The 26,114-nt window shown below is 47.2% G+C and overlaps 1 protein-coding gene across 2 annotated transcripts in view; it reads right to left on the bottom strand.

Moving 5' to 3' along the window:
* Aldh18a1 (aldehyde dehydrogenase 18 family member A1) overlaps positions 1-24,674 on the bottom strand; it is a 35,255-nt gene extending 10,581 nt beyond the window's left edge. The window contains exons 1-12 of one of the 2 annotated variants that reach the window (XM_041661991.1): positions 24,501-24,674; positions 21,600-21,715; positions 16,688-16,902; positions 13,652-13,801; positions 13,460-13,564; positions 8,804-8,956; positions 8,333-8,423; positions 5,573-5,697; positions 4,364-4,508; positions 3,657-3,730; positions 2,360-2,453; positions 795-1,015 (exon numbers count right to left, since the gene is read on the bottom strand). In XM_041661991.1, the coding sequence (XP_041517925.1) occupies positions 795-1,015; positions 2,360-2,453; positions 3,657-3,730; positions 4,364-4,508; positions 5,573-5,697; positions 8,333-8,423; positions 8,804-8,956; positions 13,460-13,564; positions 13,652-13,801; positions 16,688-16,902; positions 21,600-21,687 (1,461 nt within the window). In that variant the 5' untranslated portion in view covers positions 21,688-21,715; positions 24,501-24,674. Of the gene's footprint in view, positions 1-794; positions 1,016-2,359; positions 2,454-3,656; positions 3,731-4,363; positions 4,509-5,572; positions 5,698-8,332; positions 8,424-8,797; positions 8,957-13,459; positions 13,565-13,651; positions 13,802-16,687; positions 16,903-21,599; positions 21,716-24,500 lie in introns of both variants that reach the window. The other variant, XM_041661990.1, reaches the window with a different exon arrangement.
* Between the last annotated feature and the right edge of the window lie 1,440 nt (positions 24,675-26,114).

The following is a 26,114-nucleotide window of genomic DNA, read 5'->3' as shown; positions in this document are numbered from 1 at the left end:
GGTCCTAGGAGGACCAAGCTACTGTGAGGTCCAGCCAGGAAGTACCCTCCACAGTGCATTGTACGTTCCAAAATTCCCTGCGCTTTACACGCAGAAGAGCTGGATTTTCATTTTAAAACAATTTCTCTTTTGAGACCTCAGAGCCAATACAAAAGGCAGAGTTGATCTTGTCCCACTCACAGCTCCGCGGGGGAAATGATTACCAGTTCCTCAGAGTGGAGGGTGACACAGCGTGGCCGCCTTCTACTGTCCCTCATGTTCCCAGCCCTGGCGCTCTGACGTGTGCTAACCACATTCCTTAATCAGGGCTGCATGCTACTTCCACTAACGACAGAAGCGCTTTTTCTAATAACGTTCCTCGTGACGCTGATAACGGAGTCTGGGGGGGGTGGGTAAAAGGTGTCAGGCGAATGATGGCAGCAGGCTACAGGGTGTGCAGTCTCAGAACACAGTGCACCGTGAGCCAGGAGAGCCGGGAAAGTGCTTGACCCGTCCTGCAGGATGACTTGGGCTCAGGTGACAGCTCTACACTTATGAGTGTGACAATACTGACTTTATAGCGGTTGCATCTCTGCGCTAAAATGCCTGGAAGGTTGTAGAACATAACCCACCCAATAACAAACTGACAATGCCATGGAAATAGTTATCTTTGGGGTTGAAGAAAAAGATCTTTTTTCTCTCTTACACATCCACACATTCATACACACACACATCTTGTGGTGACTTCTCTCTAATCCTGATAATATCTGCTTCTTCCAACCCATTCCCAATGGCAGGGCCATGGTCACACATACCTGCGGAAGGCAGTCAGGGCGAGACTCAAAGATCACCAGTAAAACGCCTATTGGGACAGTCACTTGCTCTAGCTCCAGGTTCTTTGCAATCCGAGTCCGGCGCAGAACACGGCCCACGCTGTCCTGGGAGGAAGCTGCGATCTGCCGCAGTCCAATGGCCAGGCTGTTCAGTTTAGACGTGGAGAGGCTCAGACGCTTCAGTAGAGGGGTCGCAAGCCTTCCTGAAAAGGCAGCAGTACATGATAAAGCAGCAATGTGGGCAGGCTTCGGCCACCAGCTTTACTGTAGCAGGGACAGACGGAACTGAGGGTCTGGGTGATGCAGTGACATGCAGTCCCTGGGGGACAGGAGGGATGGCTTGAAACTGTATCTCGTGTCCCAAAAATCATCACTTTCAGTGTGCAGCAAGTACGTCAGAGCATTTCAAAACAGGGATGCTTGTCTGACAGTTTAGACAAGAAGCTGTGATGTAGTTGTTACACATAATCCACCATGGCTACCGACAAGCCAGCTATCTGAGGTATGGCGTGTAAAACATGCTAACTATGAAATATCAGGTCTGTTCATCAAACATGGCTGTTGTACAGGTTGATGTCTTGATGGCAACAAGAACAATAATGATTTGTCTACCTTTTCTTTCTGTTATTATTATTGTTGTTGTTGTTTTTATTATTATTTGTGACAGGGTCTCACTATGTGACCACCACACCCAGCTAGCCTCCACAGTCTTAAGTTGGCACAGCAGAAAAGGAAGGAAAAGGAAAGAAGGCACCTGGGCCTAGCTGACTGTAACTGTTATCTGTGATACAACATTAGCCATATCTCCTACTCCACCATGAGTGCCACACAGAGCACTCTGGACAGCGCCTGGTGGCGACCATAAAGATAGCACACTGGTTTAAGGGCCCAGGAGATAGCTCATCTTTCACTGCAGGCAACACAAACCACTTGTGTGGCTCTTTTATATGGAGAGTTCATCTGAACTGGAATCCTGAGCCCGCCGTTGGTCATGTGACTCTGGGTGAATGACAGCCTTGCTGAGTGGACTAACGAGCAATAGCTCCGTTGGCCACGCTAGGCTGTGCGGTTTCAAGGTGACCCTATTGGGAGAGCCCTTAGCACAGTGCCTGTCAATACGATGATGGTCTCAGCTATCAGCAGCTGAGCAGCCACAGCAGCCAGAGCTCACATGACTCCTACGGACAGGGAAAGCGTCTTGGAGGGCTGGACTAAAATATCTGGAAATGGGGCAGGAGTAAGGACCACGAATGGTTAGCAAAAGCTTAAGTGTCGCCGGGCAATAGTGGTGCAGGCCTTTAATCCCAGCACTCGGGAGGCAGAGGCAGGCGGATCTCTGTGAGTTCCAGGACAGGCTCCAAAGCCACAGAGAAACCCTGTCTCGAAAAACCAAAAAAAAAAAAAAAAAAAAAAAGCTTAAGTGTCACTCGATAAAAACTACACATAATTTATAATGCGATTTCTTCTCACAATATCTCCTTTGGACAGACGTAAGAATTACCATAAAAGAAAGAAGGACAATGATAAATGTGTGTACAACTTCCTACCCTCCGCCTCCTCCAAGTCTTTTTTGTTGGCTAGCAGGATCTCTTCCCGCTGGTCCGTTAGCAGGTCAGCCAGATGATGGATAATTTCTGCTCTCTGCAAGAAAAGCAAATCATGAAGACACCAGGTAGGTCCCAGAATGCACGTGCTTCTTTGTCTACCCTCATGGTGCCAGGCTTGTCCCTGGAGCCAACGTTGTCAGACTGCAGTCCCTTTACTTCTGTTCATATGCTCCCAGCACTGCCCACCTCCTTATGTGTTTCCACAACCTGCCCTCATCCTCTGTTCCCTTCCTGATTACTGTCATTAGGGACTCACGGCTCAGCACTGGGGAGAGGATACATTGAGTTATAGAATTTGTCCATGAGATAAGCTGGAATGAAGTAGGAATGACACATGGCACAACTTTACAGATTTTGTATCCATAGACATTTTATTTCCCAGGTAAGGTTTTGCATCTGGCTTTTCTTTAAAATTTTTCTTTTATTTTATGTGTGTAAGAGTTTTGCCTGCATGTATGTCTACACACAGAAGAGGGCACCAGATCATCTTCAACCTGGAGTTACAAATGACACAGCTACCATGTGGGTTCTGGGAATCAACCCTGGGTCCTCTGAAAGAGCAGTCAGTGCTCTTAACTGCTGAGCTACCTCTCCAGCCCTCTGGCTTTCCTTTTTGGTCAATTATTGGCTATCATTGTGGGAAATGGTATCATCTGGGGAAATGTGGTCGTAGGTGTGACAATCACTGAAGTAGAGCTGAGTGGCCCGAGGGAGCCACTCCTCCTTTGCTTTACCTTCCCTCACTTGTAGTTATTCTCACCTCCCTTCTCAGACCAGAGTGCGCCACAGAAGAAACCTGTACCACTCCAGCCACAGCAGCACAGCCCCAGGCAGCCAGTCCCCTTCACCTGGCCTCACCGTGATCTCCAGCTCTATCGCATTGCTGCTTACACTGATTCCCCGTGGACAAGGAGGGGAGGACCACAGAGCAGGCTTGCAAGCGTCCCTCTGTAGGTGACTGATTCACCATGGACAAGGAGGGGAGGACCACAGAGGCTTTGAAGCTTCCCTGCCAGGTGTTACAGGAGGAGGTAACTCGCCCATGTGTCCATGTCTGCCAAGTGTCAGATCCACACTTTCCTAATCTTGTCTTTGATCAAACCATGGTGACAGAAACACTGACTTCAAAGGGGAGCATAAAATTAATTCTGATAATTCTGCTAACACTAGGAATAAATGGGGCCAGCAGACTTGACCATTAACTGAAAACCTACCAAACCATGAGTGAGTGCCTCACCTGCTCAGGCTCTAATGTGGCCAGCATCCTCCCTCCGGACCGAGCCATCTCTCCCTGCTGCTCCACTGTAGGGCCTGCAAGAGCACATGCAAGCATCAGACCACGGTCAGCTTCACACTCTCACCTTCCCAGCCCACGCTTCGCTGACCGCAGAAGAACGCCTGTTATCTTGGTATGCGTGGCTGATACCACGAGATCACCAGGGTCACAGGATGATCCCCCCACCCCCCCGGCGCTGCAACCAACAAAATGAAAAACCACAAACAAACAAATCCATGACAGAATAACTCAGGGATAAACAGAAACTTCCCGTGTCTGACGTAACGGGAGTCTGTGCCTTCCAGAGTTCAACTTCATTTGGGCATGCACATTTCTCATGTGCACATCTTCGTGCGTGCTTCAGAGCACACACCGCGTCTTAAGCACCTCTGCATCTCTACTGCTCATTAGTCCCTAGCATCTAGTGCAGGCTTAGCAAATGTTTCCTGATTTTGGAGAATAGGAAGACTAACTAGGCAGGTAGATTAAGACTATAACACAATCCAGTTCTGTAAACTGTTTAAAACCCTAGAGTTTGTGATGTGACCACACTGATTTCATAATCTGGATCTGCATGCAGGATGAGAGCTCAGGCTTCAGTTCCATCTAGGCTGGGGTGGCACTGGCTGTCACCCACAGGCCCTGGGACTTGAGGCAGAACGACTCACCCGCAGGCTTCACTTCTGAAAAGAAGGTGCCGACTTTTTTCCCCTCCACTATGTCTGTGATGACGTGCCCGGACACCTTTGGATGGGTTCCATTGGCAATGACGACAGAAGTACCACCTTGCAAAGCCCAGAGGGCTGCCTTCACCTAAGGGATTAAGTTAGACCCAGAGATGAAATTCAGACCTAGACACACACAATCTGAACCTGCACAATGACAAAAGATACAATTTGCTATCTAGCAAGTGAAATAAACGGAGGGGCATGTCTAACAGCTCAGATCTGGGAAAACACATAGAGCCCCCCATCACTTTCCAGTCCAGCCTCAGCATGCACTGCCTGAAGGAGAACCAATGTGCCTGCTTCCTCTGAGAGCCACTAGAACGGGACTCAAAACTTACACATTTTGATTAGTTATACCTGAGCATTTTGATTTGTCATGTCTGAACCTAGCAACACCTGAGCAGTTAGAGACGCGGCGGGAACAAGTTTGTGCGAACAACGCTGCTCTTTTCTGCTGCTGCTATCTGATGCTCTGCCTCAGGGTACACAGAACAATTAACGGAACAATTGGTGGGAGGGAAAGGAGTCTTGAAAAACTTCCAGAAATAGCTGAGATGATAAAAGATTTATTGTGTGAAAATTTCACAGTCCCTGTCCACTATGGGCTTACAACACTGTGGACAGTTAATTTTCATCGTCTACTTGATTGGATTTGCATTTATCACGGAGATCCACTTCAGAATGTCTATGAGAGCATTTCCAGAAAGGTGTAAGTGGAGAAGTAGGACCCTAAATGTGAGCAGGGGTCGCAGGCTGAGTAAGGAGAAAGTGAGCTGGGTACCCGCACATCTTTATCTCCTCACCGTGGATACAGCGTGACCAGCTGCCATGTCAGCCACTGCCATGACGGCCCTGCCTCAAAGGACTCATTCTCTAACCGTGAGCCAGAAAAGCCTTTGTCAGCTATTCTGTCATAGCAACCAAAGGTAATGAACACACGCACAAAATGTACTGCTTATGTTAATAAAAATACATGGAAACACACGATTTAACGTAAGTATACGACAGTCATGAAACATACTTAGGTATGTACATATTTAAGTGCATGTGTGTGGTATCTGAACCATAAGCTCTCAGGCAAGTTTAGCAGTAGAAAATGATAAAATACCATTTGGGCTTGAAGACTGAAATAGTTCAGTAGCAGCTCACCTTGGCTTCCATGCCCCCTAATCCCACTCTAGATTTGGTTCCAAACGTCACCGACTGCTGGTCTCCAGGGTAGAATATGTCAATGAGCTTTGCGTCATCTGTGCCTGGGGGACTGTCAAAGAGGCCTAAAGAGCGGAAGAAAGTCGGCATCAATGCACTGACCCAAGTGTGTCCCCCACTGCCTCCCCAGGCACTCGTCACTGCACACAAACAAAACAAACAAAAGCAATGAACGTACTGAACACCTGCCTCACCGGGAAAGACAGTGAGGGATCAGTGAGCCGACCCGCACTAAGCAACAGCGCCGGCACCCTTCGTGCTCTCTTAACCAGCCTTGGACAAACGTCTCCCGACCTCTGAGCGAGGTCACATCCTCGGCACAGTGCTAGAGCACTGTGGGACCCTTCCCTCCGCTATCACTGCTTATCTTGCTGCATCTCAAAGATACAAGTCAGAGAGACAAGCGCAGAGATAGCACAGTGGCCACAGAGCATCTGTGCGGGATGAGATGTGAAGTGGGTACTCATTAATTCTCTCTGGACCTTCTGACTGATACCTCCTGGTTATGAGTGAGTGTCTTGGAGGGTGGATGAAGTCAGCAGGAGGGTTACAGCTCTCGGCATTCGGGCTGGATCCATTACTATGAACATATAACCCGTATGCATCTGAGCTGGGGGTGGGGGCACCACAAGGAAGTGAAATGTAATGAGTGTACACCAGGAGGTTAAAAAAACCCTCACAGTTTTACTTTGAAAGCACAGAGACCAGGAAGGAGAAAGGAGGAGGGTAAAAGGGGCCTGAGAAAACAGTGCTAAATCAAGACCAAAGGGAGACACACATTAGGGGGATACTGCCCACGGCTGGGAAGAGCCTACAGGACATTCTAGGTGGGATAGCATTTTGGTTTTGTGTTTATGTGCACACGTGCGTGCAGGTACACAGGAGTGCATAGGTATAAATACACGCACAGGTGTGTGGAAGGCAAAGAACAAGCTCAGGTGCCATTTCTCAGCCACTATCCACCTTTATTTGACTTTTTAAAGACAAGAGTCTCACTGGAACTTAGCAAGTGGACCAGGCTGGTTGGCACCAAGCTGTTCTACCTTCTCAGCTCTCAGATGAAGCCCTACATCACTCGGCTTGGCTTTTTCTTGTTAATGTTTGTTCTGTCGGTCAAACTCAAGTCCTCACGCTTGCAAGGCATGGGCTTTGCCCAGAGCCACCTGCACCCCCACCCCCGCCCCAAGCTGGTTTTGGCTTTAAATCACTGCTTTTCCTGCGCAGGATGCCCACATCGTCCCAGATCTCCAGGACAATCCCGGTCTGTAGAAACCTTGCTACCTAGGACAGAGCAAGGCTAAAGCTTGAGCCCGGCCGATCTGCAAGGCTCAGGCAATCCCACAGCTCCAGGATTTCGAGCAGAGTTCTCCCCAGAAGGGGACGGGTGCAGACTGAGGGGCCGCTCAGTTTCAGGTAGCACTGTGGGAAACTGTCCCACTGGGAGACATTTTCCTGAAGCCCTCCTGGTATGCTGTAATTCTTCCTACTTCTCCCCCTCCCTGCCGCCTTCCAAGCCCACCTTCAGGATCTTTAACACAGGATACTGTTCTAAGGATGAACGCTTGATGGCAAAGCCCGAGTTTGAGTCACATGACACTCACAACTTGTCCTCTGACTTCAGCCTAAGAATTTCTCATTAGGACATTCTGTGATTGTAACACAGAAAAACGAACAGTAACAAATTAGAACCCTCGTACTCTGTGTACTCTGTGGGTGGCAACATCAAATGGCACAGTGGCTGTGAAAACCACTAAGGTGGTTTTTCAATACCACGTTACCACAAGAAGCAACAAGTTTTCTCTCTCCTGCCCCCTCTTCCTCACATCTCTCTTAATTATAGAGTTGGGGGATTGGCTCTAGGGTCTTGTTCATGGTAGGTAAGCATTTTACCATGGAGCCCAACAATTACACTCTTTTTTTTTTTTCAAGACAGGGTTTCTTTATGTAGCCTTGACTATACTGGAACTCAGTCTGTAGACCAGGCTGACCTTGAACTCACAGAGATCGGCCTGCCTCTGCCTCCCTAGTGCTGGGATTTAAGACATATGTCACCACCACTTGACAACAATTATACTCTTAGATGAAAATAAAATACTCATACAAAGTAGGTTTATAAAAGCATTATTAGTAACAGCAGAGACGCCCACCAACTAATGACTGAATAAATACAATGCAGTATGTCCAGAGTGGCATATTATTTGGAATATAAAGAAAAAGAGCATTGGTGCATGCTATAGTGTGGATGAGCCTTGAACTACACTAAGTGGAAGGAGTCAGTAACAAAGGACCACATAATATATGATTCACTCACATAAAACCTCTAACAGGCAAACCCAGAGAGAGAGCAGACTGGGGTTGTCTATGGCTGGGAACTGCTAACAGGGGTGAGGTTTCTTGCTAGGGCGAGGAAAACAGCTTATAATTGATAACGGAGACGGCTGTATAGGCGCGTGAGTGAGTGCAAAGATCGCTGAACTGAAATCTTTAAATAGGTGAATTATATGGAGTGTGACTATTTCCTTGAAGATGCTTTTAAAACAAACAAAAACGAAAGCACCTAAAAACACAATTTCTGCATTCAAGCTGCATTTCCCAGAAACACCCACCCAAGTCACGGAAACAGCTCACGTGGCTCAGGAAAGTGAAAAACAATCGGAAGGCAAACTATGTGCGAACAAAAGAAAAGGCACTGCTGTGTACCTTCTACGTCTGAGAGGACAATCAACAGGTCAGTCTTCATTTCCACGGCCAGGCGGGCAGCCAGGCTATCGTTATCCTTGACACTAATAACCTACAAGGCAGGGAAAAGTAGTGAGTTAGCTGTGCAGTTTCAGGAGAAATGCCCAGGAGCTGCCAGCTGGGCTCTGGCAGGCAATATGGAAGGTTCAAATATGTAAATGAGAGCTCAGGCCCCACTGCCTGCCCCACACAAACATGCATGCCGAGCTCTCCAAGCCATGCTCACACACAGAACCCTCTACGCCGCTGCAGCACCTCACCCACTGACTGAAACCCATTTCAGAGGTGCCACTGCCGCCATGGTTCTACAATGCCAGGTCTCCCAGCTCCTCCTTTGGCTCATGCCCAACGTCCAGTGTTAGTACATGCAGCACAGCGCGTGTTAGTGTCGCCAGCATGCTCGACTCTTAGCACTACTTTACCCACATTTACCCCCTGGAGATCACTGTTGGGCTCAGCTGGGGGGACGACAGCGTCATTGGTGTTGACAATGGGGACGATGTTCATCCGAAGCAGCTCATGCAGTGTGCCGTTGAGATTCCGGCGCTTCTGCTCATCGTGGAAATCCAAGTTGGTCACCAAAATCTAGAGAGATTCAACAGGACATGTAGCAGGGAGGAAAACCGTAACTTCCTTGGAACGGCACTGAACTTCCGGAATAAAACACGCCTTTGGATACTGACCCAATTCCTTGCTTGATTTTCCTATCTTAATGAAACAAATTTTTTTTGGCCACTCTGGAGATCAACCCTGGGGTCTGGCATTTCTAGCCAGGCAAACTCGCACTGAACTATACTGCTAGCATGTTTAACCAACTGTCTGAGAGACCCCTGAAAGAATTACAATTGTCTGGATGATTTATTTAATGATGCTATAGATCTCATCTGCGTCAAAGTTGGGAAACCGGTGCACCTACTTTAAAGGAACATTAGAGTGATCCAAGACTTAATTGAAAAACTATCTTTGTACTCTAGCGTCTGAATCAGGAGCTGGCCATAGTAGGACTTCTGTGTGAGGTGGGAGGGCCACTGGTTACCTGTCTGGAAAAGTGCATCAGACACTGGGGCTAGGCTGTCTCTACTTTGCTCTGAAGCCGAGCACTACCAGAGTTAAGACTGTGTGAGTATGTGGGAACAGGAGTTGGAGCAGAAAGAAGGCTGGACAGAACTTAGCTCAGGGGAAAGATCAGAATAAGGTGCTCACGGGTGGACAGCAGGAGTGGAAGTCATCAACGGGTCTGCCTTCATTAAAGAACTAGAGTATCAGGTAGAAGGTAACAGGGGAGAAACGTGAATGAGAATGACAGCAAGAAACTAATGGTAGCATACTCGGGGGGAAAAAAGTTCCCTGCAATCCCTGCCAGGACGGTGGGAGGAAGGCTCGGACACAGACAGCAGGTGAGGCCTGCACCAGGGTCTGGCTAGGAAACACAGCCCTGTCCCTGCCACAGTGTAAGGTGAGGAAGCATGTCTAGAGGGTGTTTGTTCTGCAGGCACTCCACAGGGTTAAAGCTGAAGCCACTAGTTCTGGCCCCCTGTGAAACTGCAGATGAACAGAAGCAGATGGGTTCAAGAGGGGTGTGGGAGGGGTGAGCAGGAAGTCTAAAGGTCTGGGGAAACACCCGTAGCTACACAAAGGCCGCAGCTCTGGCTGGGAAGGCCAGGCCGGGCCTCCCAGGCGGGGAAGCAGGCGCCTGTGCAGAGGGAACTGGCTGTGAGGACACAGCAGACTCATCTCTGTGAAGGAAACACGAGCCGCTGCTGCGCTTGGGTGAGTCTTTAACCTGAGGCCCGTGCAGTGGGGTCTCAAGCCCGCTGATAACAGTCATATACAGAGGGTTCCTGCAGAGAAGAAGGAACCACAGGACAAGGTACAAAGAGCACACATGATAACCCCCTGTGGGAGAGGGGCCAAGGCAGAAGAGACCCTGGACTGGAGCTTCCTGGGAACAGGATGGGCAGAGCTTTTACCTCACTATCAATGCGAACAGTGGCAGCGACTTCTAATGGAACGGTGGAACTGTCACTAGACAGGAAGCTAAACAAAAACTGTCCAAGAGCATCAACCTCAAGGAAAAAAATAGCAACAAGAACAAAAACCCAAAAGTGCAGTCCCTGGACCATAGTGCGCTCACCTGGCTCCAGGCACTGACAACTAACACTGCTGATGGATTAGCGGAGAAGCAAGATTAGATGGTATGCGTAACAGAAATGGAGATTTCTATTGCATTCACACTAACGCATGGTTCTCAACCTTCCTAATGCTGCAACCTTTTTTTTTTTTTTCGAGACAGGGTTTCTCTGTAGCTTTTTTGGTTCCTGTCCTTTTAATATAGTTCCTCATGTTGTGGTGACCCCTAACCACAAAATGATTTTTGTTGCTACTTCATTAATATAATTGTAGTGTAAATATCTTTAGAGATACAAGTTTGTCAAAGGGGTCGAGACCCACAGGTCAAGAACCCCCATACTAACTGAAAACTAAATCTCAGGCGACAGCCACAGGCCATAAGGGAAGAAGAACTCCAGGACCTTCTGCTTCGGCACACTTGAGAACACTTAACACAACACGAGAACACGGCTGTGGTTGGCAACCACAAAGAAGACAGAGAATCAGAAAAAGCAATAGGAACTGAGAACACAAAACCCAAAACATCTCCCATCTAAAATAACAGATACACAACTAGCAGGGTCAAAGGTACCAGAGAAGTCAGCAAATAATAACTTCAGGCTTTTTACCAGTTATGTGACTGTATTTTAGGTGTTTTTATTTATTGCACAGCTATACAGGTTGCTATAGAGATGGACACTTTGCATTGGTATAGATCTTGGTTTATTGATTCAAATTTTGTTCTACTGTGTATATATATTTCTGCTCTTGATTAAGGTATTATGTTTGTGCAACTCATTTAAAATGTAATGCATAGTTAAGAAATAGGTTAATAGATAATCATCTATAATAGTCAAGCTTGTAGTCATGTTAGTTAGGTTTTCTAGATATATAGAGATATAATTCAGTTAGATAGGTATTCTTTAAACTTTTTAAAGACCACAGAATATGGCAGTTAAAGTGTTTTAAGAACTTAGGACTTTTCATGGCAATGAGACATGCTCCTGACAGCACCAACTAATTCAAGAGGAAGATGGGCATCGAAGAGGCTCCTTATGGAGTTTGCTAGCCATTTGGGAAAGAAACTGCTCTTGCCTGGACCGCTTGATATTATGCAGTGTGAATTGGACATGCAGGACACACAGAAAGATGACTGCTGAACTTGCCTAAAGATGAAACGGTTCCTGCTTCACGAAAGAGTCTGCAAGACATTCTGCAGGACACAGAAGAAAGTAACTGCTGAACTTTTCCATTACAAGGCAGAATAGATCTTTAAATTTCCTGCTTCACAGAAAAGTCTGTAGGACAGTATGGGCCTGTAGGCTAAAGAAGGGTGCCCGCAACATTAAGAAGATCTTTGGGTGACTGTCCAGGCAGCAAGATGTATCTGTCAATTCTAGAGTTTTGGAAGTTGTTTACAATGCACTTCCTGTTTACTTAGGTAATATATTCTTCTTAAGTCTTTGATGGAATTGAAGAATAGTTACAGTTTTCCCTTGTTATTATAAAAGATAAACTAGATATAAATATTTTAACCATAATTCTTGCTTGATACTTATCTTGTTATATGTAATTTTACTATGTTAAAGTTAAAACCTTCCTTTTTATTTAAACAGAAAAGGGGAGGTTATGTGGAATTCTCCTCTGTATGCTGTGAATACTATTGGTTAATAAAGAAACTGTCTTAGGCATGTGCGGGGTAAAATAGGCTGGGAAAACTAAACTGAATGCTGGGAGAAAAAGGCGGAGTCATGAGATGCCATGGAGCAGCCAGAGGGAAAAGCCATGTAGCCCTACTGGAGACAGATGCCAGAACTTTACCCAGTAAGCCACAGCCTCATGCGATACACAGATTAATGGAGATGGGTTAGTTTAGGATATTAGAGTTAGCCAGAAATACGCTTAAGCTATTGGCCAAACAGTATTGCAAATAGTATAGTTTCTGTGTGGTTATTTCGGGTCTGAGCAGCCAGGAACAAATAAGCCGCCTCATACAGGTAATTAGAGCCCAAATGGTGATTAAAATCACAGTTTAAAGAAAGTCAAGACATTTGGGTAAAAATGAAATAATGTAGAAAAGAGACTTCACAACATTTAGAGGTAAGTACTCAACAGTAAGTCCCATGAGGATTGGAACCTTGTACCAGAGAAGCTCAATGCCAAGCAGACTTCTTTGTACATCAGAAGTGACCAGTATTCACTGGATAAATGTAAAACAAGCCATTCACCAGCATTCCTTATTTCCCATCAACAGATTATGTATTTACTATAAATGACAACCAGGCACACAGAGAAGTAAACTACTTGGAATCACAGAAAGCAATGAAAGTGAAGTCTAATTTGCCTGGTTCAGGAGCATTTGCCTGAGTAGCAGTCTCTAGAGCAGTGGGGGATACCTGGGAGGGGGGTGTCATGCATCAGATATCCTGCATATCAGATATTTATATTACAATTTATAGCAGTGGCAAAATTACAGTTATGAAGTGGCAACGAAATAATTTTAAAATTAGGGGTCACCACAGCATGAGGGTATTGAAGGGTTGTGGCATTAGGAAGGCTGAGAACCACTGCTCTAGAGTTACTACCTCAGTAATTTGTATAGACACCAGATGCTATCTTAAGTACTTTTCATGCACTTTCTCTTTGAGCCTTTCCTAAAACTCTCTAAAGTAGGGACTGATAATACCTCATTTTTCAGATGGGGAAACTCAGACAGATGCTTACAGATGGCACACTGGCACCTGGCTGCAGGGCCTTCGTGCTGGCAGCACCTGGCTGCAGGGCCTTCGTGCTGGCAGCACCTGGCTGCAGGGCCTTCATGCTGGCAGCACCTGGCTGCAGGGCCTTCATGCTGGCAGCACCTGGCTGCAGGGCCTTCATGCTGGCAGCACCTGGCTACAGGGCCTTGCTTGCAGGCTTCTCACTCCACAAGAACCGCCCCCACAGGTCCCACACCCCCAGGGAGGCCCAGTCTCTCACCTGGGCAGCACAGATGCTGTACTGTGTAAACATGGCCTCGTACAAGGCCATCAGCCCACTCTGTCCAGCAGCTGCACAGGCTCGGGCCTCTAAGACTGGAATCGCCTGCAACACACCAATCAGACAGTATGTGGTGGGGAAGGAGGGGAGACCTGAGGACTTTGGGGACAGGGTTAGGGAAGCAGCACTCACCAACTCCTTTAGCTGGTTCTGCCCTGAGTGCAGAGCCTGCCGCACACTCTGAGACAGAAGGATCTCATGGCGCAGGCGCTGCTTGCCAAAGGCAACGGCTCCACTGGTGACCAGCATCATCTCTCGGCCCTGATTCTGCAGCACTGAGACCTGGCATGGAAAAATAAAAATACACAAGTCATGGTACCGCCCTCTTCTCTCCTCACAAGAGACCCAGGCAGGGCAGACATGAGTGGATTCCAATACTGTTCTAGGGGACAGTGTTCAGCTCAGGAAGAACTGCTCGGACTGTCTGGGTGAAACATTCTTACACCGCTTCAAGTGTCTGTTTAACAGGCGGCAGGCAGAAAAGAGATGTTGTAGGTGATGCTAACAATGTTGGAAACTTGATACCTTCCACCTATAAAGCAGAAGCAGTCTGGGAAGACTCTTGATTCCGGTGGGTCACCTTCACCAGGGACAGATGTTGACCCTGCTCTACCCTGCCCAGGACCAGCTATGGTCACTTGTGATACCTTAGATAGATTATCTGAAAAAAAAATCGAAGACTCACAATGCAACAGTCAGTGCTCCTAACTATCCATTCCCTTAATAACTGAACCCTGTGACATGCAGAACTCACAGTGGCTGCTAAGAAGTGTAATCTACAACAGTCAATTCTGTAGACCAGGCTGGCCCTTAAACACAGACAGAGAGGCCTGCCTCTGTCTCTGCCTCCTGAATGCCAGGATTAAAGGTGTGGGTCTCAAATGCCCAGCTTAAAACAGTCCGTTCTTACTTATCTTAGAAAATTTCAGTAGCTGGGGCCTGAGGAGTTGGCTCAGTGGTTAAGAGCACTGGCTGCTCTCCCAGAGGACCTAGCTAGGTTCAATCCCCAGCACCAACATGGAAGCTCACAACTGTCTGTAATCCCAGTTCCAGGGGATCCAACACCCTCATTCGGACATACATGCGGGCAAAAACAAAAATGACCATGAAATAAAAAAATAAATAAAAGAAAATTTCAGAATTGGCTGGATAGATTGCTCAGTGGTTATGGGTACATTCTGCTCTTGCAGAGGACCTGAGTTTAGTTCCTAGCACCCACGATGGACATTTCACAATCACCTGCAAACCTGGCTCCAGGGTGACCCAATGCCTCTGGCTCCATGGGCACCTGCATGTATGTGCACATACCCACACAGAGACATGCATACAGAATTAAATAAATCTTTTTTTAAAAAAGATGCATTGGTCATTTGATTTTTTTTTTTTTCTTTTTCCCCTTGGTTACTGGAGACAGGGTTTCTCTGTGTAACAATTCTGGCTATCCTGGAACTAGGTTTGTAGACCAGGTTGGTTTCAAACTCACAGAGATCTGCCTGCCTCTGACTCTCAAGTGCCAGGACTAAAGGTGTGCGCCACCCCTGCCTGGCTGGAGATTTTTTTTTAAATCAGTATTTAATCAAAGCGGTGAGAATGATTTTATAAATCATACCCAGTTTTAACTCCTCCTAGAGCTAATTTTCCTCTCCAGTGAAGCCTCCACAGCTCCACCATGGTTTACCCTCAGTCCCAGCCCTCATGCATTATGTAGGTATCTCAGTAGCAATTCTTAAAACCCGGGAATATGCATGTATGCAAAACCATTATCACCCAAAACATGTGAAAGGCCTCCTCCGGATCAAAAAGCCAGAGCTCACATTCCCGCCCAGATGCCTTTTAGCTTGCTTAGACTGTGAAGCAAGTTAAGCCCACCGAGCACAAGCAGTTAAAATATCATTAGTCTTTTAATCCATACATTTTCCTCTCCACCATTTTCTGTTTTGCATTTTTTCTGCTCATCTGAGCTCCTCTTTCTTCATGACTTCCCAGCCCTCATTTTTCTGACTCTTGATGGAGGAAGGTCATTGGCTACTAAAGGAACTACCTTGGCCCATTTTATTGGTTAGAACATAGTTAGGTGGAGTAAACAGAACAGAAGGCTGGGAGGAAGAGGAAGTGAGCTCAGACTCCACAGCTCTCCGCTCGGGAGCAGATGCCTCAGAGAGAGAGATGCCATGCTCCGCTCTCCCGGGCAGACGCACGCGATGAAGCAAGCCGCCAGGTTAGACATGCTGAATCTTTCCCGGTAAGACCGGTGCTCACAGATTATTAGAGATGGGTTGATCGGGATGTGAGAATTAGCCTGTAAGGGCTAAAGGGCCAAGCAGTGTTTAAATGAATACAGTTTGTGTGTTGTTATTTCGGGCATAAGCTAGCCGGGCAGGCAGCCGGGGTGCTGGGAACGCAGCCCCACCACCCCTAATTACTACAGACTCTGTCCGCTTCAGGTACGGAGGCTTTGGCTGGGGCGTGTGCCAAGGATTTTCTTCAGGTTGTCAGCTTAATGCCCAGTTCTCTTCCTTTCTGTGATGTTGGCAGCGACTGTTGACCACCACTGATTCACTCTTCCCTTGGGGTTTGCAATATGCTGATATTCTAACTTAGACATGTGCTGATCAAACCCAGGGCCACGGAGCTGCATCCCTGAGCCTTGCTATCAATGAGTGCCTGAAGTTACCATGAACTCACAGGTTCAGACATCTTACTGCACCTGAGCAGTTGCTGTCCTCATGCAGACTTTCCTACCTACGGCCATTGATGGCACCTGATGCTGCCTTCTGAACCCACCTAAAATGACCAGCTGTCCAGATAAGACTGTGTATAAGGCCCTGCTGGAGCCTTTCTATCAGATCCACAGCAGCGAAAGGCGAGCAGGTGACTGGAGAATGTCTCTGCCAGGTTCTCCCAGCCATCTCATCAAGTTTCTCCTCTGATCAGCATCTTTCATCCCCTGGGAGGCTGAAGCACTCATCTAGAGGAGGGTCTAGAACGCAACCCGCTGTGATGCTCACTCTGCTTCCCAGCCTCCCTGGCGGTCCCATTGCTGCTCTCAAGCTTGCCTTCTCCCCGGCCCATCCATTCTCACACACGCTGTTCTCAACAAGTTGATCCTCTGGCATCGACTCGGAGACCCTGTTTTAGCTGAGCAGAAATTTCCACCTTGGTAATTACCTGTTCCACAATAGATGCCAGGCGCCCTAATGCCAGGCCGCACTCATCTCCTCTGGTCACCACGGCACTGCCGAGTTTAACCACAATTCTCTTGGCATGCTTCAGCTCGCTTCGGTGGGCAAAGGGCTTGCCATGGGCACGACTAAGGGGTACTGTGATAAAAGGGATGTTGCTCCAAGAACGAACATGTCTGACAGCTGGAGGCTGGACTGGATCTGTATATCCCAAAGTCAGGGACGAAAGAGAGAGAGAGAGATCCAATAAATTCTGCAATGAAAAGCTGCATGCATATTAACCGGCTGAGCTATTGCACTGTATCTCTAGTTCTTAAATAAAGTCCCTTTTGCTTTTGAGTCAGGGTCTCAATATGTAGTCCAGGCTGGCCTCAAACTCACAATCCTCCTGCCTTAGTCTCCCAGTGTTAGGATTTCAGGCATGTGCCACCATGCCCCAGCACACACAAATCCTAGAAAGATTGTCTTACACAATAACACCAAAGAGCCCGTTCCTTCGTTAAACAGCTATTCTTTCAAGTGACCACATTTCAGGTTATGAAAGGCAAAGAAGATAGTCTGGCTTTTTTACAGTGGGCTTGCAGTCTGGCACCTCACAGAGATGCTCACTGAGGCAAGATCTGGGACGGGGAAGCTGTAGCATCCTTACTGGACCCACAGGTACACTGTGTTTTCCTCCTATGGAGATCCCAGGGACTGAAACACTAGTGTATTTGTTGTTGGAGCTGCCTGCCTTCTCCAATACAGCTGCCCTACTTCAGTCTTCAGGGTATTATTCTAAATGACATGTGTATCTACGTCTAACTGTGACCTGACAGAGAGAAGGGTGGTGGGGAGGCAGACTTACACCCTTGGGGTTCAGACCTGGATCACCAATGGCATTTACAGAGCCCTGTGCTCCACCAAGTATCATGTGTCCCTTTGGCAGCTGTCAGGACCACGCCTGAGGGCTCTCTGTCTCTCTTATCTATTACAGGGCCTTCCTTGTCTTGGGCACGTGGGTATGGCAACCTGATAAGAGTACCTCAGGGGCAGAAAGAAACAGTATGCAGTCCAGGTGGTGAAATGGCAAAAGCCAATCAGAGCCCAGCAGCTGGGCTAGCATGAAGAAGGCGTGTGATCCACACAGTCTCTATCAGCAGAGCGGCATGGTCTGCCCTAGAGTCAGGCAGTCAAGAGACTTGTAGGCAATGGGGCCCAGACGAAGGCTAATAAAGTTGAAGAGGGCCCATAAATATCAGCAAGGCTTCAAGCAGATAAGAACTTAATGGAGTTCAATGGGGCATTCAAGGGCAGTTTCATGTGATTCAAGGTTTAGGAGTTTCCTGTTGAACAAAAACCATTTTATCTTCCCCTCGAATGACCCTATCATTCCTTTTTTTTTGTTTTTGTTTTTTTTTTTTTTTTGAGTTAGGGTATCATGTAGCCCAGGTTAGCCTCAAATTTACCAGGTCGCCAGAGCTAGCTTTGAATTCCCAGTCTCCCTGCTTTTGCATGTTGAGAGCTGGGAACATAAGAGTGCACTACCATACTGGCTTCTTGGGGTATTTTTTACATTCTCTAATTCATTTTACTTTTTAAGGTTTACGCTGAGGACTGCTATGACTGGACCTTAAATCACCTTAAAGGTCATGTAAGAAGCCTTGGTACCCAGCCTATAGAGCTCTTGGAAGGTGGTGCAGTCTTTAGGGTAGGACCTAGCAGAAGAAGGTATGGTTTCTGGTGGTGTGTCCTTAAAGGACCTATGGTGACCCTTGTCCCTCTCCTGCTTTCCAGCTGCCACGAGGTAAGCAGTCTTCTGTCATTCGCCTCTGAGTGAGGTACTGCCTTACCACAGGCCAAAGGGTGATGGGACAGCAATCATGCATTGCAGGGACCATGCATTATGGTGACCATGCACTGCAGGGACCATGCATTGTGGTGACCATGCACTGCAGCGATCATGCATTGTGGTGACCATGCACTGCAGGGACCATGCACTGCAGCAATCATGCATTGTGGTGACCATGCACTGCAGCGATCTTGCATTGTGGTGACGATGCACTGCAGCAATCATGCATTGTGGTGACCATGCACTGCAGCAATCATGCATTGTGGCATTGCAGCAATCATGCATTGTGGTGACCATGCACTGCAGCGATCATGCACAGGAACCTCGGAAATCATGAACTCAAATAATTCTTTCCTCATTGTAAGCTGATTTTTCCCAAGTATTCTGCCACAGTGACAAAGAGCAGGCCAACACATGGACTAAAAACATTTTGATTAATAGGAAAACCAAAAGCATCCGGGTAGTTCTTCCTCAATTTCTAAGAAATCTTTACCTCCTGGGCACCAAAGAAAATCTGTGTCTCTAGAGGAAGTTATGTGTGCACACGCGTGTGGTAGTGTGGGTGTGTGAGAGGGCTGGTCATGTTCAAAGTGTGCCATGGGTTATACACCAAAGGATACAATGCCCTTTGTCACAACTTTGCACCCTCCTCTGAGTCCGAGAAGTTCAGTGATTAATGAGACCGCAGCAGGCTTCAAGAAGTATCTTGATATCGTCTCTCTCTCTGGCCTTTCGCTTTCTTCTGTTTTTCTCTGAAAACCCTGTGAGGTGGTTTGAATGAAAAATGTTTCCCATAGGCTACCGTATTTGAATAGCTGGGCTCCAGGTGGTTTGGGGGAGGCTATGGAGCCTTTCAGAGGGGCAGCTCTGCTAGAAGTACATCATTAGAGGTGAACTTTGAGGGCTTAGAACCTCATGTCACTTCCTGTCCTCCTCCTCTGTGTCCTGTGCGTGGATATGGACTGGAGATTCCGGAAACATAAGCCAAAGTAACCCTTTTATCCTGAAAGATGCTTTTGGTCCTGATGTTTACCACAGCAGTGGCAAGGCACACACCTCGTCACGCTGCCTTTCTTATTTCTTGTCTGTTCTTTGCTCTCCATGTCCAGTAAACCCAGGGCTCTAGCACCCAAAGAAAATGTCAAAAGTCAGAAGAGCCTCTTTTTATAAGTGTGAATAAATAATATCAAATATAAAGATACCAAAAACTAGGCCAGGTGATACAAACCTGTAATCTTAGTCCTCAGAGGATTGAGGAAGGGAGATGATGAGTTCATGATCAGCCTGGGCTACAGAGCAAATCTGAGACCAGCCTGAACTACTCGGAAAGTTTGAGTCCAGCCTGGGCTACCCAGTGAGATCCTTCCTGTCAGTAAGTAAGTAAATATTTAATATACAATGGAACTGAGCACACTAGTCACATGCACCACGTGATGACCCTGTAGAGATTTCCTCAGGCACCGCCACAGCAACAGGAAACAGACTAACAGTTATCATGACCATGGTTTTATCGTTTTTTATGAGTTAAGGCTGATAAATTCTCCTTTAGTTATTAACCCTATTTTATAAATAAAGAAACCTAGGCCAGGAAAAGCAGTAATTTACCAGATTGAAAAAAAAAATGACCACAGTACTTTGCAGCTTCTTCCATCAACAGGTGCGGCCATCTACTGGATGGTGGGAAACCACCTGGAACACAAATGAGCTAGCGTCCCAGCAGGAAGCCCTGACCACAGCAATCCCTGAGCCAGTGTGCAAGCAGACAGACACAACCACTGTAATTATTTCATTTGTGAGCAGCAGAGCTAGCTTTCAAACTCAGGGAGCTGGTTCCAGATCCCATTTTCCACACTCAACACTCTTCTGTATACGAAAGAACAGGGATTCTCTGACATCTTCCAAAGAAGCTGGAAAGATTTAGATTTGATATAACTTGAGGTGATAGCTAGCTAAAGATACCAGTCTTTCAATAAATGATGCCAGAGTACCTGGTATCCACCCATATGCAAAAAAAGGAACTTTGACGGACTCTCATACCCTGTGCAAAAAATGAACTCAAACTAGCTTATGAACTTAAACGTAAAACTTTAAAATTTAGGGGGAGAAAAAACACAGGAGAAAATTTTAGAATCTAGGGTTATTTACTGAGAGTTTTGGGACGTGGCTCTAATGTAAAATTCATAGAAAAATCCCAGTAAGTGGAACCACATCGAAACACAAAGCTTTCCTCTGTGAAAGACCCTGTTGAAGATCCATGGACACGTCAATAAACTGCAGGGACATGCCTGCACCACGTACCTCACCAAGGACGGGCACCTACAAGTCAGGACTGCACGCTCGGGCATTCATCTCTGAGACATGAAAACTATGTTCATATAAAGCCTGTACACACGTGTTCAATGTGGCGTTATGCATAGCCTCTCTGCATCCTTGAGAGGGCAAAGCCCGGATATCCTTAGTGAGAGTGGTCATTCTCGCTACCATTTTAAGATGGTGCCTTCACCGTTAGCTACTACTCAGATCAGGCTCTGGAGAACCATGTTGAAATAATGGAAAAACAACTGAACTCAAAACAAAACAACAAACAAAACAAACAAAAAAACCAAAACACACACTCCTGCCAAAAAAACAGAGTAAAGCAACCCAGAAAATTCAAGCCACACTTCAGATGATTTCATTTCTATAGTATTCTACAAATGAAAAAAAATAAGTCATAGAAGAGATTAGTGGTGGACAAGGGTTAGGGCTAAGGGAGAGGTGGCAGTCATAACAAAGAAATGGACACAAAGGCCCAATGGTTTATCTTCACTGTATTAATCCTAGCATCCTGCTAGAAATACTGTTTGAAATTGGGTAAAGGATATAAAGGCTCAGTATTATAAGTGTAATGATTAAAAAAAAAAAAAAGAGTCAAGAGGAAAGACTACCCCCCCCAAAAAAAAAACCACATTATTGACAAAAACAAATATTGGGAGCATCCAGCAGCAGGCAGCGTCCTGTATACTTCTGCTGGCCTGCAATCCACTCTGACCACCTCACTCCCCACATACTCATCAGCGGTACATACGCAATCTGGGCACAGCTACAGACTGGACCCAAGGCAGCAGACGCTGGCTGAAGGGCTGGAACCCAGAGCGGTGTAAGTATCTCAGCATGGCGAGACGAGGTCACGGATCCAAACACCTGCAGGAAGAATTTTTTAAAAGGGGGGGGGGGGTCAGGAAAAATGCTAGACAACACATTACATTCTCATCTGTTTCTCCTTCTCTTAGTGTAAAACTGTGACTCACGTGATTTAAACTTTGTTATATTAGAGAAACGACCACCTCCTCAGTGTTACAGGAATAGAAAAAACAACAAAGAGCTTCCTTCATCCCCCCCCACCGTGTTTTTAAAGAACTGCTTTACTTTTTATATACCAAACAGTAATTAGATACAATGAATATTTTGAATGATAAAATATTTTTAAGATATAATGTTTGAATGTCGGTATTAAATCTTCGTTATATTTCCTTTCCTGGTAAGGGCTCTCTAATGATTAACAAATCCAACCTCAACCGCAGCCTGCCACTGTCTCCCAACCGAACGTGGAGGCTCGCAGAACTGAAATGTCAGCTTGGTTCTTGCCAGCACAAGAGGAAAGGTGGGGGGCGGGGTGCAGGAGAGGGGTCCTGGTTGCGGCAGGAATCTAAGGTAAACTCTGGAGGCCAGGGGGGGTAATGTTTGCAAATGGCTAGCATCTTATTATTGCACTTATTATTATGAATGTATGTGTGTGATCTCCACAGTGAGGATGTAGTGGCCATGAAAATTTTCTTCTCCTGGGTCAAACCTAAGGTTTTAGACAAAGAGTGTCCCACACATAGACATACAAAAACCCAGCAGAGGACTCACTCATTCTTGTAAGCACACAGACAAGTCAATCGTTACTGAGCTCTTATACTATAAGGCCATTGGGGTTTCACAAGATAAGAAAAATAACTGCATTTCCTTTAACTTGTGCTTCATAGACTGGGGAATATATTCCAAATCCTATGTGTGTGCTGGTGGTTGGGGTACCTACAAACATGGAGGTCAATTCAAGTGTCTTGTTCTATCTCGGTCCACCTGTTTTTTGTTTGTTTTTGAGATCAAATCTCTGAATGAACCCAGAGCTTGCTGTTTTGGTCGGGCTGGTGAGCCAATGAACCTGCTTGTCTCCTTCCCCTAGCTCTGGTGTATCACCACACCCAGAGTTTACATGGGTGCTAGGGATCCGAACTCAGGTCCTCACGCTTGCACAGCAAGCACTTTCCCCACTCAACCAGTTCCTCAGGCCCCCGAATCCACAGCAATGCACCGTTCTACAGTTATTCTGCACGGAAGCGCAGACATGGAGAGAGAGGAGATGACAGGCTCACTCTGCAGTAAAACATATGGCGGCAGGCTGATGAGTGCACGCGGTGAGGACAGCTAAGAATGACATACTTCTGGTGGCAGCCCCTTTGCACCGTCCTCTGCAGTTCTAGCCGTCAAAGCTGAACAGAATCCTCTAGGTGAGCCGGTTCAGGCACTGTTGCTCTCCACAAATGAGTTATAAACTTCCCTTTGGTGCAGGTACACAGGATGGGGAACACGACTTTAGAGTTGGGCAGACTTGGGTGTTAGCTCTATCCTGGCCAGGGGTATGACTTTTGGAGGTTTACTTGGAACTTTGTAAGCCTCAATTTCCTCGTCTGTAAATGAGGGATAATAACGGTTAGGACAGCATGAGATCACTATGGGAATTAGACCAGGCAATAAATGGAAAGCGCCTGGGTACACGGGTAAGGCTCATGTCTGTCTCCCTCCTCTACCTTTTAAAAGGCACAGACACGTCTTCAGCTTCCCACTTTTTATTCCCTTCAGCGACACAAAAAGGTCAAAAGAGCCACTCATGGGCAGCTGAGCATGGTATCATACTCCTGTAATCCCAGCAGTTGGGGGTAAGGAGAGGCAAAAAGAGCTCAAGGTCATTCTCGGCACATAGCCAGTTCGAGGCCAGCCTGAGCTCCATAGCACCCTGGCTCAGGATAGATTCTGATCTAATCACATACATGTTTCTAGACTGTTTTCCCCGTCTTGTCTAAGTACAGAAAGCTCTGAAGGTTTGAGATCCATTAAGTCATCGGGGCTTCCCTTGTACCTTGTCTCTGTCCCCTGCAGGTAGCCTGTTCTTTCAGTGCAATGGACTGGTTCAACCTGGCAGTTTACTGTGCCAGCAAAAACCAGACAAGAGATATAAAGGCCCAAAGTGTGACCGAGACGTTTTTACATTTTAACTCAGAACATCTCTCAAGTACCTATCCACAACTACACTGAAAGCTCTTATCTCGCTTAGAGAAGTGAACTTCAGTCTCAACAAACCACCCAGAAAAACACATGCTGAGTTCATGGTTCACTACTTAACAAAAAGACAAAAGCCCAAAGATAAATGCCCCTGCTTCAGAGGATGGGGGAATAAAGCTGGGGTGAGACGTGATGAGTGAAAATTCTGAGGGCACCCTGATTGTGCCAAGAGATAATTACCGCACGCAGGGGCTCTTGGGGTAACCCTGGCTGCAGGAAGTATCAACCATGCACAGGCCCCATATGTCAGGGCGTGAGCACAGACAACTGCAGACCCAGGCCGTGGGGGTGTGCCGGCGGCTCATAACGTACCAGGTGTATCACTACTCGCAGCGCTGGGGCACTGGAAGCCGGTTTGGATCTGGGTGAGAAGGGGCTGCAGGGTCTTCAGGCCTCCACCTGGTTGCATACCTAAGAGATCGCCAGATACCCGGGGCCTCCTATGTCCCGCACAGGGAGCTGTGCACCAGCATCTCAGAGCACCTGGGTGCCCCCAGCCGCCACCACCCGCGACCCGCTCCCATCCCCTCCCCCGTAGATGCGCCACGCGTGTCCTCCACGCCCCGAGTGCACCTTCGCCCAGTGTCACCCGCTCACCTACCTGCTAGCAGCCGACCCCAGTCCCGGCCCACTCTCCGCGCCGGCTGCCCTGGCCTCCGCCTTTTCTTCCGTCTACGTCCCCGCTCTCCGGCGTTGCGTCAGCCGCGTTTGAGTGAACCCCGGCCGCGGCGCCAGCGCCGTTGACGTTAGGCGACGGGTCCGACCCGAGCTACGCCGAGGCGACGGCGCAGGCGCTTCTGAGAATCGCGCCCACGCTCCACGTGGCGGCCCCCTCCCACCTCCAAGCGCGCCCTAAGAGTATAGGGGCGGGGCTCCGGGCACCCAGACAGGAGCCGGCCCAGGCAGCTTCCCAGCCAGGTGGAGAAGGGGTTGGCTCCCAGTTGCTGATGGAGTTGGTAAGGAATGTTTGGCAGTGATCATCTGTACGGCAGGCTGGCCTGAAAAATAGATTGGCTCAATTAAGACCCTCGCCCCCCCCCCCCCCAAAAAAAAAAACAAACAAAAACTGGCGGTTGAAAACAAATGGCGCCATAATAAAATAAGTTGGCACCTAGTTATCCGGAAATAACAGCCCAAAGGCGGTGGTAAGAATACTGCATTTTAAAACAGTGTGTTTAATCTCTAATAACTGATTATTCGAAAGCTGAATGTGTCAAGAGCACAAACTGTCTTCTTCCCAGCTGGCTGTTCTCCTCACATCGCACATAGGCACACTGTGGTTGGAAGTTGGTGCTTTGTGCTTTTGTAGTCCTGACAAGTCTGCTGAACCTATTAATTCATTTTCTCATTCACTAAAGGGGGCTTACCGCCGCTTCAGTCGCCCCCAGAATTGACCCCCCCCCCCCAGTGCCAAAAAGAAACTTGACTGTTGACAGCATCCTTGTTAAACTGGATGCAGTTCCTGCAATCCCAGCATTCCAGAGGCAGAGGTCAGTTTCCCATTTCCTAATCGCCAATCTATTATAAAAGAGTCTTAAACTCCCTGTTTCCTGCTTCTTTTCCACAGGTGAACCAGAATCTCCAGAGGCAGGGCTCAGTCTGTGTTTTATCTTAAAGAACTCCAGCAGGATTTTTGGGAACCTATTTCCCATGCTGGGTTGCCTTGCACAGCCTTGATGCAGGGGGAAGGGCTTGGTTCTGCATCAACTTGTACTATGCTTTGTTGACTCCAATGGGAGGCCAGTCCCTTTCAGAACGGAGATAAAGGAGGAGTGGGTGGGGGAGAAGGAAAAGGGGAAACTGGGGGAGGGAGCGAGAGGAGGGTGGGAAAACTATGGTTGGGATGTAAAATAAATGAAAAAAAAATAATAAAAAGAAAGAAAAAAAGGCCAGGCAGTGGTGGCATATGCTTTTAAACACAGCACTTGGGAGGCAGAGGCAGGTAGATCTCTGGGAGTTCAAGGTCAGTCTGATCTACACAGCGAGTTCCAGGAGAGGTTCCAGGCTTCAAAGCTACACAGAGAAACCCTGTCTAGAAAGAAAAGAAAAAAAAAAAAAAAAAAAGAACCCCAGCAGATCACAAAGTGACAGACACATGGGAACGATTCTAGACAGGCCTGGGATATTGACTACATCAACAGAAAAGGGAAGTTGGTCATTGCACACAATATTCCTACACATAATAAACTGAGGGTTTTTTTTTTAGAGGATATCA

Source organism: Microtus oregoni, unplaced genomic scaffold, assembly GCF_018167655.1.
Source record: "Microtus oregoni isolate MIOR12 unplaced genomic scaffold, Mior012 000012F_ref0000307, whole genome shotgun sequence".
NCBI lineage: Eukaryota > Metazoa > Chordata > Mammalia > Rodentia > Cricetidae > Microtus > Microtus oregoni.
Note: the sequence above shows the minus strand (reverse complement) of the source record. Positions and strands in the feature narration are given on the sequence as shown.